This window comes from Rattus rattus, chromosome 3, assembly GCF_011064425.1.
Source record: "Rattus rattus isolate New Zealand chromosome 3, Rrattus_CSIRO_v1, whole genome shotgun sequence".
Taxonomy (NCBI): Eukaryota; Metazoa; Chordata; class Mammalia; order Rodentia; family Muridae; genus Rattus; species Rattus rattus.
The window spans coordinates 197,843,484-197,858,378 of record NC_046156.1 but is presented as its reverse complement, the minus strand read 5'-3'; the positions used below and the strand labels follow the sequence as shown (position 1 = coordinate 197,858,378).

Genomic DNA, 14,895 nt, shown 5'->3' with positions numbered 1-14,895 from the left:
CACTGGGATAATACATTAATTAAAGAGGCTATCCCTTCTACTGTGACCTTCCACTCAAAGTACATTTCCTATCTGTGTACCATGTTGCAGGCTTTCTGCAAACTGCTGTGGACATGAAGCTGGCTAACACATCATGCAATCAAAAGAACAGCCACTAAGTCTGCACAATGTGAGATGCACTCTAACAAAAATACAAGTATGTGGGAGTGAGCAAAGAATGATACGATTTGCTGGAGGAGTGACCAAAGGCAGCTAATGGATAATAGCTGGGTCTTAAAGAAAAAGGCCATTTTTTGCTTAGTGAAAGCTGTCACTTCAAATGGAGTTGTACAATGAGAAAATGTAGATGTGGAAAATAACAAGAACCAACTCAATGGCAGTGTGTGTGCTTATCATGCATGAGGCCCAAAGTTCACTTCTATCTCCTTACAGCCCCTCCCCATCCATAAAAGAAAACAAAAGAAGGAATAAAGAGCATATTGTATTTGGAGAACACCAGAAAGTTTAGAGTAGCTGAATAGACACAAAAAGGGGGAAAGGGGCGGCTGGTATGGCTGAGACACTTTAAAGTATCTTTTATATTCAACCAAGACTCAACCACAATGATTACATTGCTGGAAATAGATAAGGAAAAAATATGCAAGGGTTTCAGAAACGTAATTGTAATTAAACAGCAATTAGTGTGAAAGATGAAACAAAACAGAGCACACAGGAGGCACAGAGGCTGGCTTGGGAACTCACAGATGTTCCTGCCACTATTGATGACTTTAGAGAATTCAGTGCTCCTCATTGTCTTGTACACTCATATCATCTACATACAATGGACTCCAGACCCCTATGTATAAAACAAAGTTGGAATAGACAGATGACCCCTGGGAACCCCTAACACTAAGGCCTAAAACATAATACATTTTTTCTTAAATAATTACACTTAGGCAATTACATGAACTTGTTTATTTTGAGTCAATGGACACTGGCTTGTGTAATATACCAACTTTTAAAAAGGAAACCTCTGTTCTCTTACACAGTTTGTTCTTTGCCAGTATGATTTTTGAGAGAGAGAGAGAAGTATGACTGGAAAAAATTCCTATTCTTTAAGGAGTTTAGAAAAAAGGATTTAACTATTCAGGGAATATAGAAAATAACTGTATCTTTTTTTTTTTTTTTTTTTTGGTTCTTTTTTTCAGAACTGGGGACCAAACCCAGGACCTTGCGCTTCCTAGGTAAGCGCTCTACCACTGAGCTAAATCCCCAGCCCAAAAAATAACTGTATCTTAAGTTGAAATAATTGTATCATTTTTAGAGAACAGTTTAATCTCTGTAATCTCCGCGCTTAGAAGGCAGAGGCAGATGGATCTCTGTGAGGCTGAGGCAGCCTGGCCTACATGAGGAGTTCCAGGACAGCCAGGGCTACACACTGAGACCCTGCCTCAGACAAATAAAGAGACTGAAAACAGTTATATAATTTAAAAGAAAAATGAATACATACTATTTCATTAATTCCACTCAGTTTGCCTGAAGTAAGCTTTGGTCTAGAAGCAGGTCTTGGAGGTGGAACAATGGTGCCTAAAGAAAGAGGTGTCGTGGGTCTGGCTGATGGGAGAGAAAGGAGAATTTGAAGAAAAATCAACAATATGCACCAATCCTTAGATAAAGACAGAAGAATTCAACGATCATTTCTAATAGTGTTAATATAATCAAGGTTATTTGTTGAAACACTGAGAATCTACCCATCAAATAGACTTTTATCAAAGCTATCGCTGATATTCACAATAATCCTCAAAACAATTAATTATTAAATCTTCCAACGAAACTGACACATAGAAATTTTATTCCTGTTTCAACTTTTTATACATATATAAAAATTAAATCTGATAGATCATAAACTAATTTAAATTCAAATGTCTTTGGTTTACTATCAATATATCTAACTCAGAGTCTAATGTGAAATCAAGGCTTTGCAGAATAACGTGAATGCCAATTAACACATCTAACCTTAATTAACCTTTGTGGTCTGACTTAAGTAGAACTACACTGTAATATTCATAATAATTAAACCATTCAAGACTATTAATTTGCTAAAAATATTACCCCAAATTAGTAAAACTCATTTTTTAAATTTTCATAATACCTTCATTCTTCTTAAATCCTGTTTGAATTTAATGTTGTCAATGCCATTTGTAACACTTTATAATTTTGAAAAGCAATATTCCTAACTTAAGTACCTTTATCATAATATTAAGTAAATTTCAATTGTATACCAACAAGTCATATATATATAAATCAAAGCAGGAATGAATTAGAGTCAAATATTTAAGCTATCTTTATAAAATTATTAATGTAGTTCTGAGTGTGTGAGTATGGTGGTTTAAATAGGAATGGCCCCTGTAGACTCATGTGCTTGAATGCTTGACCCATAGGAAGTAGCACTATTAGGAGGTGTGGCCTTATTGGAGGAAGGATGCCCCTGAGGGGGTGAGCTTTGAGGTCTCCTATGCTAATTTATGCCCAGTGTGGTGTGTGTATATAGAGAGAGAGTCTCCTGCCACTGCCTGTGGATTAGGACGTTATCCTCTTGGCCCTTCTACCACGTCTACCTGTACGCTAACATACTCCTTACCATGATGATAATGGACTGATGCTCTGATGCTCTAAGCCAGCCCCAGTTAAATGCTTTTCTTTATAAGAGCTGCCTTGGTCAGATGTCTGTTCACTGCAATGAAACCCTAACTGAGACAGTGTGCATGGAGGTTAGAGGACAAGTTGTGGGAGTCAGTGTCTTCTAGCATTTGGGCTCCAGGGATGAAACTCGGGTCGTTAGGCTTGACCACAGTACCACCTGCTGAGTCATCTCACTGGCCCTTAAATTATTTCCAAATAGAATGATTTTCAAAACCTTTGATCCACTAAGAATATGTACTATAATTCAAACATTAAAAAAATATAGTGAGTAGAAAAAATAAATTTGGCGAATTCTCTACATTTACAAATGTGCAAAATTCAAACCATGTAAGTACCAGCCTAAGTAAATACATAAGAAAATAAAATATAAAGCTAAAGATCTCGGTAATCACTCAAGGAGAGTACGAAGAAGGCAAAAAGAAAAGGCATTCACAGGATAGAAAATAAACTCACAGGAAGGAATTATCATTAGAAAGCACATCACATGAAAGTATGTATTCACAATTGAGGAAGCCGGTATAATATCAAATCTGGATTCAGAGGCTGCTTCATTCTTTCAAATGATACCAGTTTTTTCATGTTGTCCCTGTCCCTGCATTTGAAGGTATAATCTGAAGAAATGTATCCCACCCGAATGACTGCAACACTTCCCTTTGCTATTAAGTAGCTATTTTAAGGATATGATCCTCCCTGTGAAGCTGGCACTGAACGAGACTCAACACTTGAAGCTTGTTGGTGAGTAAGCACAGCAGAGGCAGGCGTAAGTGAGTTACGTATCAGGAGGCCTGTCCAAGTGGCATTTCAAACGGACTTAAGCCAAGCCGTGTATAAGTATGAAATTCAATTCTTTACAATAATCAGAATTACTTTATAAAAAACACTAGTAACATATTTATTAGCACTAGTGTTTATAAATGAATATTACATCTGCACACAATCTCCACCAGTCAGTGCTTTTAGAAGCCACTGGAAGAAAAGAGATGATTATGATTATTTCCATTCTTAAGTGTTCTGGAGTGTTCCATTTTTTACAGTGGTAGTAGCGATGGAACTCACTATTACTGGGTGACAAACTTAAAAGGAAAAGCTTTAGATGATTAAACATAATACATAGACACAATCAATCATGGGGAAAATGCTGCTACTATATTCCCAAAATTAAGACATCATTTATATACATATATTTTATTTTATCAGGGCTTTTTTTACCTGATGATGATGAAGTTAATGGAGCTGAAGATGACTCAAGAGACGATCCAAATAGGGGGTCCCAAGCAAGTAAATCATTGGTCCCTTTCCTAGAATAACATTTTAAGAACAATGATTAGAAAGATTATTATTAACATAAAACCATTTATTTTAGTTCCACAAAATTCTAACAGTTCAATAACTGTGATTAAATAGTTAGACACACTGAGAAATGTAGTCCATAGACTTAGCAAACAGCACCAGGCAGAATTACAATATAACATCGTGCTGGCAGGGAGAGTGATAAGGATTGATGTTCTTTGATCATACCTTGCTAAACTCAAACTGAGTGTGAAGAACAATAATTGTGGATTTACAAATGAAGAAAAGCAGCAATGTACATGAGCTACCCAATAGACACAGCTAACAGATCCTAAACAGACTGAGTTCTAGTACAGTCTACAATATAAAATTCAAAAGAAGTGAAATCTGTAAGAAATTCTGAATAGAATCGAGGTCTATTCTGTCAAAATTGTTACACTGATTTAAAATCACCCATCTAATATTTCAACATGCACCGATGCAAATATGTCCTACCTTGTACAATAAAGCCTACTACTGTAACTATCTAAGCAAAGTCTAAAGATTAAGCTTTAGATGCTAAACAGCTCAACTTTAAACGTTATAAATACAACAAATACCCCCACTGCCCTCATTCCATACTTCACAGGCACCAAATAATCTTCAACTACCCACTTCACTAAGCTGAATGTTCACTCATGTACAAACATGAACTCAAAGGGAATACTCTTGCTGGCACGGCTTTTTCCTTCATCTGTTTTAAGAGCTAGTGAGATGGCTATCTGGTTTTTGCCTTTTCATATTAATTGAGATACTCCATCTTGAAGCTCATGATATATGGTCCATTTTACAAAGTCACAACCAAAAGTGAAGAGGAAAGTGAGAAAGAGAAGTGGGAAATTCCCATAAAAAGATGAAAACACATACGCATGAAATGGTCACCAACATCTGTTAGGGAGCAGTACAGCTCAAGGCCAGCGGCACTTTTGTTTTGTTTTTAGAAAATCATCATAAAAAGAAGTTTCACGTGAAAAGAAATTAAAATATATAAAAACTCCAACATAAATTTTACAGTTCAGAAAACATGACTAACATATAACTGCAAATTTCTAGGGGAAAAAAGACAAAAGAAAATACTTAAATCTAAACGTGGCTTTAAAAAGATTAGCTACGCAGAGCATGAGATTTTACACAGTAAAGACACTGGTTATGACATTACAGTCCCAGTCCTGTGAGAGCTGCCTAGAGAGACTGGGTGGGGTGGCAGAGAGGAAAAAGAGGAAGAGTTGCTTACACCCACAGAATGTACAAGAACCTCTGAAATTCTCTGGGGGATCCATGTCAAGAGGCAAGTTCAGCAACAGTACTACCCTGGTAAGGGGTTTGAGAAGGAAGCCTGGCATGCTAAGATAGGGAGTATATATAGGCAATCTCTGTACCTTTCACCCAGCTTTGAGCTTGACCTAAAATTGCTTGAAATAATACAGTCTATAATGAATCTACTAAAAGAAATAAACAGCAAACTTACTCAGTGGGTAGAGAAGACGGCTTTGATTTTGTTAACTCTTCATCTAATTAAAAAATTAAAGTATTATGAAAAACTAATAATCTGAGACAAAAAATACTTTAATTAAAAGTTCCTCTATAAATTTACATATTCCAATGCTAAAAACAACTTAGAAGTTTGGGACTAGAAAAAATAAATATAAACAATTGTGAAAAACACAAAGCTGAATTTCTGCTGATTCCTGATTCTTTTTATTAGCTTTATAAAGGAAAGCACAGACTGTAACTTTAGACATTGTAAGAGCTAGGCATGGTGGCTCATGCCTTTACTTCCAGCCCTCCAGAGGGCAGAGACAAGGGAAAGCTCTGTGACTACAAGGCCAGCCTGGTCTACATAGTGAGTTCTAGGACTATATAAAGAACCTTATCTCAAAAATAAGTAATTAGAAAAATTAGAAGAAATGGGTAAGTACGTGTGTGTATTCTACACAAGAATTTTATTTGATAAGCCCCACAGTCGGTTTCGCACTCTCAGAATAACTACTACGGACTACTATACAATCATTAGTGGAGATGAGCTACTGAAGGAGGGAGGTCCTCATCCTTTCTGCTGCACTCTGCATCTGACCAGTGAGAACAACACTGGAGTGAGGTCTCACCAGTGAACATCAACTCTGGCCACACCTTAAATGTTCTACATCTCCAAGCAACAACTGGTGCCAGCAGTGATCCCAATGGGCAGCACAGCTCATCAGGAGTACCGAGCTGCCTGCACTGGTTTTCCCTGGGTTTATTCTGGATGTCTGCTCTGTCTCAGGGCTTGCTGCACTGTCCTCCATCTTACAGCAACTGCGGAAACTGTAACTGTAACATGACTTTAAAATAAGTAAAGTTAAAGATTATTACTATTTTATAAAACACTCTCACAGCCTCCTCCTCCACAACGCTGGGGTTTGACCCCAAAGGACGTTCATGTGCTAGGATCACATTAATGACAATGAACAGTCCATTTTAGCATCTCAGTCAGCAGCTCCTCTCTAGCTTTGTCGGTTTCTAAAGAATTCTGTAAGCTACATGAGGACTAAGGAATGTTTCCTAGTGCAACAACAAACGCTGTGGGTCCTGTTTTCTGCATAAGTATCCTCTAGTCTACCAGTAAGACTGGCAATGCAAACAGAGCATTAATCCCTTAACTACACAAGGCTGAGACCAGCTATGTGTCTGATATCCTTACAAAATCAACCAATTCCTGTTATCAAACTTACTAGATGAATTCCGATTCATCTGTACCTAAAACAGAAATGCAAAAATTAAGTATTATTAAACAAATATTTAACTTGGTAACAAACTGTAATAAAATGTTATCAATACTAACCTACTTTATGTGGCCTGTATCATATATACTTAACTGTAAATTGCATTTACAAAAATATATTTAAAAAATTCAGTACTTATAAATGTATCTCTAAATGTAGGCGTAATAATTTCTAGTGTAGTAACCTAATTCAAAAAGTAAAGTACATGTACCTAATACAATGTTCTTAAAATATTCAATATCTAAAATACTACAATAATCTAAACTTAACAAAATTTTGAAAATCAAATGTTTTATTACACTAATTTTTAAAAAGTCAATAGGCAAAATATAAAAATCTGGCACTTACTGGACTGTGTCTCTAGCAGTACATGGAAAGAAAGAGAAAAACAATGTTCAGTATAGAATTTAATTCTCTTTTCACACTTAATAATTTGTTTCTTCCCTTCTAAATCCTACTTAAAACACATTCACCTTAAAACACACAGTTAGGGAGAAAATCATACAAGTAAACCACATAGGCAACAACACACATGCAAAGAGCTCTTCTTTTCAAACACAATAGTCACTGTTAAATTGTTCCTTTAACTACTTTCTGGGCATGAAATTGATATATATTAATTTAAATACAAACAGAAACAACAGATGAGACACGAAAGCTTTAAGAATACCTGTGACCCCGACTGTTCATGAAGAGGTCATAGCACTTTAATATATATGTTTACACCCATCCCTTTAAGCGTTTGCTTATGTTTATTTTTCATTGGTTATGCTATTACACAATAAAAATTGTCAATGGTTCATAACTGACTACTTCAAATATACACCAAGTCTCCTCATAACTACATACTCATCAATGTTAAAATAGTAATGATATAATAGATCCTCACTTCGGAATCCTGGAGGCATGGTGCTGAGAATTATAGAACATTTTTCCCTCCATCAAAAAATACTTACTCCTCCCTTCCCCTTCCATGTTACTGAGTATCAGACTGAGGGCACAATGCTTGCTTGGCAGATGTTCCACCACGGACTGATACTCAAGAATATGAGTACTAAGAAAAAAACACTTTCACTTCCAAAACAAGTATGTATAGGTAGGTGGGTAGGTATGTATGCATGCACGCGCGCGCGCGCGCACACACACACACACACACACACACACACACACACACACACACACACACACACCTTTGAACGTATAATTAGGACCAGGTGTGGTGGTACATGCCTTTAGTCCTAGCAGGAAGGAGAGACAGGCAAATCTCTGTGAGCTCAAGACCAGCATCGTCTACGGAGCATATACTAGTCAGCCTATCTCAAAATAATATATTAAAATTTAAAAAATTAAAACCCACATACAAATTAGGTATAATACATAAAATGGTGTTATAACAAAAAATTATTAAGGAAAATAGCTTTTAAGTAATGATAATATGCATATTTCCATAGAAACTTCTCATTCTAAGACATGCCTTTCTCCTCTGTAATACCTCTCAATTCATATGACGTCAGTGGCATTATTACTATAGCATTCTTAATTTTATCACTATTGTGTATGATATTTGTGTGTATGAATGCAGGCACTCGTGTGGATGGAAACCAGAAGACACCTTTTGAAAGTGAGTTTACTCCTACAAAGTGGGGTCTGAGAATCGAACTTAGTGCATAGCAAGTGCTCTTAACAGTGAGACATCTATTGGCTACATTCGTATTTTGTTTCTTCTTCAAATTCAAATGTGACAGAGAAAGACAAGAATATAAAAATCCAAAAAAGAGCCAGAATATCACTCGGTGGTAGAGTGTTTGCGCAGCGTAAGCAAAAGCCGAGATTCAAGCTCTAGCACTGCCGGGGGAAAGGGAAAGACTGAATTTAACCTTTAAATTGATTTTCATGGCATCCTTTTACAGTAGATTTGAAAACAGAAGAAATCCTTTAAAATTAGATGAGGAAAATAATAATTTTGTCAGTTCGCAATCTTCTGCCAGAGACCCACAGCACTGTCACACAGTTAACAAATGCCGACTGCTCTACACTTCTTGCTTCCTTAACTGTTCCATCAGGTGCTGCTGCACACCTTTAGCCCCAGCACTGAGTTCGAGGCCAACCTGGTCTACAGAATGAGTTCCAGGACAGCCAGGGCCACACAAGAAAACCCTGTCTCAAACAAAACACAACAATTTTTTTTTCCAAGAGCATAACTAAGCCAAATCAATAGCCTTATTTATCTATATAAGAATTATAAACTGAGCTGGAGACGACTGGATAGGTTCTAGCAAGCGCAGAGTCAGTTCTCAGCGCCGACATGGCATGTCACCATTATCTGTTCACTACCTCTAAGTCCTGTTCCAGGGTCTAACTCCCCCTCTGCCTTCCTCAGCACCTCACAGACATGATCCACAGACGTCCATGCACGCAAACATTCATCACGTACCTAACAGCTCTGGGGGAAGACGACATAGGGAGCGAAGAGGGCATTGGGATTTAGCTTGAGGACCTGGATTCAGTCTCATTTTGTAAAAAAATATACAGTATATAAAACTCAAATAAAATCAAACAAACAAATTTAAGAATCACAAAATAATATCTTCCAGTTTTATTGTTTATTTACTATTCTCAAAATTAACCATAGATGGTATGATATCTCAGCAGGTAAAAAAAAAATTACCTGCCACACATACAAACATCACAACTTTGATCTCCAAATCCATGTAAAAGCATAGTGGGAGACCTGACTCTACAGAGTTGTCCTGACCACCACGCCTAACCCTGTGGCACATGTGCACATCCCCTCTACATGGTCATATACAGTACACATTAATAAAATAAATATTATTTTAAAAGAATTAAGCAGTTGTAGGCAGACAGAACATGGCTCGTGCTCAGATACTCACAGACACAGCTGGGGACAGTGTTATATTCCCTATGGACACTTTCAATTCATCCAGAGAAGCCATTGTGTGATGCACGTTATTGGGATGCACGGGCTTTATCTCTATCCGGTACCTCTTTGGTTCTTCGTCTTCAGAGTCAGAGTCACTGGATGAGTAGAAATGGTTCTCTTTGGTATGTGAGGATGAGTTAAAGAATGTAGTGTCTACCTTATCTTGAAAACTGATTTCCACATTAATACAAAAATAAAAGAGCCTTATAAGAGAAATATATATGGATAGGAATAAAACTACTCACTTAAATTAACAAAACATGTAAAATGAAGAACAGTCTATTTTAGCTAACTAAAAACGGAAGTGGCTTTAAGTAGGACATTATTTTTATAGCTATGTATATGCCAACACCATCCATTAAGAATACCCAGATCACAAAAGGATATCATTCTGATTTGCTTCTGGTTTAATACTAAAACCTTCTTCATCTACATCAGGAATATTCTAGGGAACAACAGTAAAGAATTACTATTATGACAGCACCAATATTTAAAGACACTAAAGAGAGCAAACTCTTATAGTCTAAAATATTACTGAGGGCCAGTGGTAGGGGTGCACACCTTTAGCCCCAGCACATGGAAGATAGAGACAGGTGGATTTCTGTGAGTTTGAAGCTAGCCTGGTTCTGAGTTCCAGGACAGTGAGATCCTTTCTTGAAAAATACCAAAAATTTTTAAAAAGATTTATTACTGAAGAACTAAGCTACTGTATCAAATATCAATAGATTAACAAAATTTTTAGCACTGTGGAAAATTAAATCTCTATAGTTTATTACTTTTAAATCACATTCTATGCTCCCGAACCTGAAGAAAACCCTGCAACATGCAATAGGAAATCACAACTCGTAATTTTAGAGCAAGAAACTGCCAAGGTGGGGTACAACAGATGGTTTAGTAGCCAAGAACACACACTACTCTGCTATAGGACCCCGATTTGGCTCCTACTACCCAGCAGCTAATCAGGCTAACAACTTCCTGTAACTCCAACTCAAGAGGATCTGACACTGCCAGCCTCTACATCTGAAGAGGCTTGCATATACATGCACATATGTATTCCCCCTATAAATATACACATATACGTAATTAATTTTTAAAACAAATATTTTTAAAAGATTTATTTATTGATTTTATGTATGTGAGTACACTGCAGCTGTCTTCAGACACACCAGAAGAGAGCATCAGATCCCATTACAGATGGTTGTGAGCCACCATGTGATTACTGGGAATTGAACTCAGGACCTCTGCAAGAGCAGTCAGTGCTCTTAACCACTGAGCCATCTCTCCAGTCCCCAAAAATAAATCTTTAAAAATAAAGAAAAACGCCAAGGTGAAAACCAATTCAGAATACTCAAGATCCACATTTCTGTTAAAGTCCAAAATGAAGGATGCACCTAGCCCTGTAGAGACCTGACCCCCATGGGAGGGGGATGGAAGGGTCGGTCAGTGAGGCAGCACTCTCTCAGAGGCAAAGGGGAGGGCGCACGGGTGAGGAACTCTTGGAGGGTGGACCCAGAAGGTAGGCAACAATTGGTAAATAAATAAAACAATTTTAGAAAACAGAAATAAATGAATTAAAAGAAAAAGAACTACGGCCAAGATAACTATTCTTTCAGTATCTTAAGCAGCTGCAAGGAGATCTAAGACAGAGCCTCTTTAAAGGAGATTAAAGTGTGACTAGCCAATGCTCTATCTAAGACAGTGCGTCAGTATTTTTAAAAAGATAAAAAGGAAAACATCATGTGCATCCAGAGGAAAACAAAACCCACTGAATCTAAATCTGATCACGCTTACAGAGCTAAGCACCAACTTAAATAACACAGAGAAGAGAAATAACTCACTATAGAAATACACAGTCAGCAAAATCCAGTTTATGCGAAGCTACAAACAAACCAGAGTCTCTTCAGCAAACAAACGGAGAGCTCAACAGAGATGGGGAGAGATGGGACTGCTGATCAGGACAGACAGCAGACATAGCAACAAATCCACACAAACTGTAGTCAAGCATTAGCAAACAGCGGTACACCACAGAGGCTGGAAAGCCATTCTCTAAGAGGCTGCTTCTGGATCCACTTGCAGATAACAACCATAAAGTATGGTGAAAATACATAGTTCTTAAAACTATTTGACATGGGGTAACCACTAAAAAGCTCTAAAAAACTGATTCATCCAATTTCTTTTTAAAAAAATGTTTTTTAAAAAGATATTTGTACTCCTAAGTTTACTGCAGTACTATTTCCAGTAGTCAAGACAGAATCAGCCACGGTGTCCATCATCAGGTGGCTGAGTAAATAAAATACAATACGCATTCAAAATGAAATAGCGTACAGCCACAAATTCAAACAACAAAAAATGAGTCCTATCGTTTAGAGCTACATAGACCAGGCTGAAGGGCTTTATATTAAATGATCTCTCTCTCTCTCTCTCTCTCTCTCTCTCTCTCTCTCTCTCTCCCTCTCTCTCTCTCTCTCTCACTCACACACACACACACTCACACTCAAAATACTTCATATTTTATATGTAGAAGCTAAAGAAACAATATTTTAGGTTGATGGTTATACTAATGGCTCTGAACTAACCATTAGACACTGGATATGCACACTAAAAATACCACATGATGTCTAATAAGTATGCATGATAACTTATCAAATAAAAACAATATATTTCAAAAAATAAATAAAATGTTCTTGTTTTGAATCGACAAATGAAAAAAATACACTTAATACTAAAATTAATTAAGTGATTGACACAACAAATGAAAGATAATTGAGCGAACTATGTCGATAATAAGATCAACTTATAAATAAATAGGTTGAAAAAAAGGATAGAAAAACAAGACAACAACACAAACAAAAGTAAAATCCAAGTAGTTATTTTAAGATTAGATTTCAGAAATAAAATTACCAATCATAGAAAATAATTATCTATATAAAAACATGTACACAAGTATTCACAGAAAGTTTATTTCTGACAGCACAAAACAAGAAAACCCAAAATAACATATAAAGGTTAGCATTTGAACAAACTTTGATATTCCTGAGCACAGAAAGCAATGAATTTCTCATCCCACACCAGCCCTGATGAGTGTCCTGAGAGCTGTGAGAGAGTGTAACAATCTGAAAGGGTGCTATGTGCTCCCTTACATAACTGCACTGTGAGACTGTCTATTTTCTGAAGGCCTGGGTGAAGAATGGTCAGTGGTTAAAGCGTCTACTGCTTTTCCAAAGGACTCAGGTTTGGCTTCCAGCACCATGTCCAGTGGCTCACTACCACCCGGTAGTCCAGCTGGAAAGGACTGGGGGCAGGGGTAAGGAAGGGGATCAGATGCCCTCTTCTGACCTCTGCAGACATCCTCACACACAAGGCAAACACAGACAGAGAAACACAAATTAGAAAATAAGAAGTAAAAAACAACAAAATGAGTCAGTTACTCAAGATTTTGAAATACTGAAACTATTCACAGAACTCTAATACTAATAAAAGCATGAAGACTACACTATATGTCTTCATTCATTTAACCCATGTTTCTATATTAGGGCTCTCACTATTTAATGAAGTATCATGCCAGTAGCTATATAAAGAAAAGAAGAAATAATTTCAACATTTTAAAAATATAGTTGTGGTAGTAGTGGTTTTTAAACAACAAAAATCAAACCATTATGTGCCCAAGCATGATGGTGCACACCTTTGATCCCAGCACTCAGGAGGCAGAGGCAGCTTCCAAGATCAGCCTTAGGTGAGTTCCAGGACAGTCAAGAGTTACACAGAGAAATACCATCTCAGGAAGGAAGGAAAGAAGGAAGAAAGAAGGAAAGAAGGAAAGAAGGAAAGAAAGAAGGAAGGAAGGAAGGAAGGAGAGAGAGAGGGAGAGGGAAAAGGGGAAAAACATTAAAAAAAAAAAATCACACTGTGAGCATTGTACAGACCTGTAATCCTTACCACTAAGGAAGCTGAGAACTCATTCAACCAAGGTGGGTGGTTGGGTGGGTGGGTGGGTGTGTGTGTTTGTGTGTTGAAAAAGTTCAAGAGTCAATGCAAAATTTTATAATCTCTGCTTAGGGACAATGTACCCCACCCCAAAAAGAACAATCTATTCTCACTTGAGCAGCCTTCAAAAGATGTACACCAAATTAGTTTTGAAATCACATGTTTTTTAAAAAGAACTAGGAAACAATAATATTTTACCTACAAAACAACTTACTGATTTTGTTCTTGTTAATAGCCAGATGTGGTGGTACACGCCTTTAATCCCAGCACTAATGAGGCAAAGGTTGGGGAATCTCTGGGAGTTCAAGGACAGCCTGAGCTATTTACAGAGACTCTGTCTAAAACAGACAGACAGGTGGGCAGGTGGACAGGCAAGTGGGATAGTGAGAGAGAGAGGGTGATAAGGGCATGAACTAGCCATAAACAAAATGAAGCAAAAGAAAAATGAGTCTCCTGTCCTGCTCATAACTAATCATTCCGCCCATAGCAATCACAATTACTTTTTGACGTGGTTTACTTTTGAAATAGCAATCAGTTAGAGAGATTACACTTTTACTTAAAAAATTCTTTCCATATGGACAGTTACAGATATAGGTCAACCTAATTCTTTGTAAAAATCTGCTTATATTAATAATTTATTTAACCAGTTCTCATTTGGTGAATATTTTGGCACTCCAGTATTTTGCTAATATATTTTCTTGATATGAGGTTTGAAAAATAAAAACAAATATCTTTTCCCCCTTTTGGTTTCTCTCCTCTCTCTCTCTCTCTCTCTCTCTCTCTCTCTCTCTCTCTCTATATATATATATATATATATATATATATATATATATATATATATATATATATACACCTCTATCAAGAGAATGTTTTGTTGTAGATAGATACAAATGTTCTATGAATACAGTCATAATAATAAACACTGAGCAGAGGCTACTGGCTTAAAACTAATCTATACTTATTTGGGGAGATATTATCAAATTATCCAGAAAACAGATGCCCAGTTTGTATTAATGTGCATGCAATGGCACGCATGTATAAGGTCTGTGTTATGGTTAGTCACTACTTCTGTTTCTTTTGAACAAAACTGCTTGGATCAATTTCACATCCTTTTCTTGCTAGTCAACTGCTTAACTTCTGAACTGATCTGTATTTAAAAAAAAAATCAAAGTTCCTTTTTTGATATCTTTTAAT

The 14,895-nt window shown here is 36.8% G+C and overlaps 1 protein-coding gene across 2 annotated transcripts in view; it reads right to left on the bottom strand.

Annotated features, from left to right (window-relative positions):
* Positions 1-14,895, bottom strand: part of Fcho2 (FCH and mu domain containing endocytic adaptor 2) — a 102,385-nt gene that overhangs the window by 24,850 nt on the left and 62,640 nt on the right. Inside the window, exons 12-18 of one of the 2 annotated variants that reach the window (XM_032898986.1) lie at positions 10,105-10,162; positions 9,668-9,843; positions 7,122-7,133; positions 6,723-6,747; positions 5,480-5,522; positions 3,895-3,980; positions 1,490-1,599 (exon numbers count right to left, since the gene is read on the bottom strand). In XM_032898986.1, the coding sequence (XP_032754877.1) occupies positions 1,490-1,599; positions 3,895-3,980; positions 5,480-5,522; positions 6,723-6,747; positions 7,122-7,133; positions 9,668-9,843; positions 10,105-10,162 (510 nt within the window). Of the gene's footprint in view, positions 1-1,489; positions 1,600-3,891; positions 3,981-5,479; positions 5,523-6,722; positions 6,748-7,121; positions 7,134-9,667; positions 9,844-10,104; positions 10,163-14,895 lie in introns of both variants that reach the window. The other variant, XM_032898987.1, reaches the window with a different exon arrangement.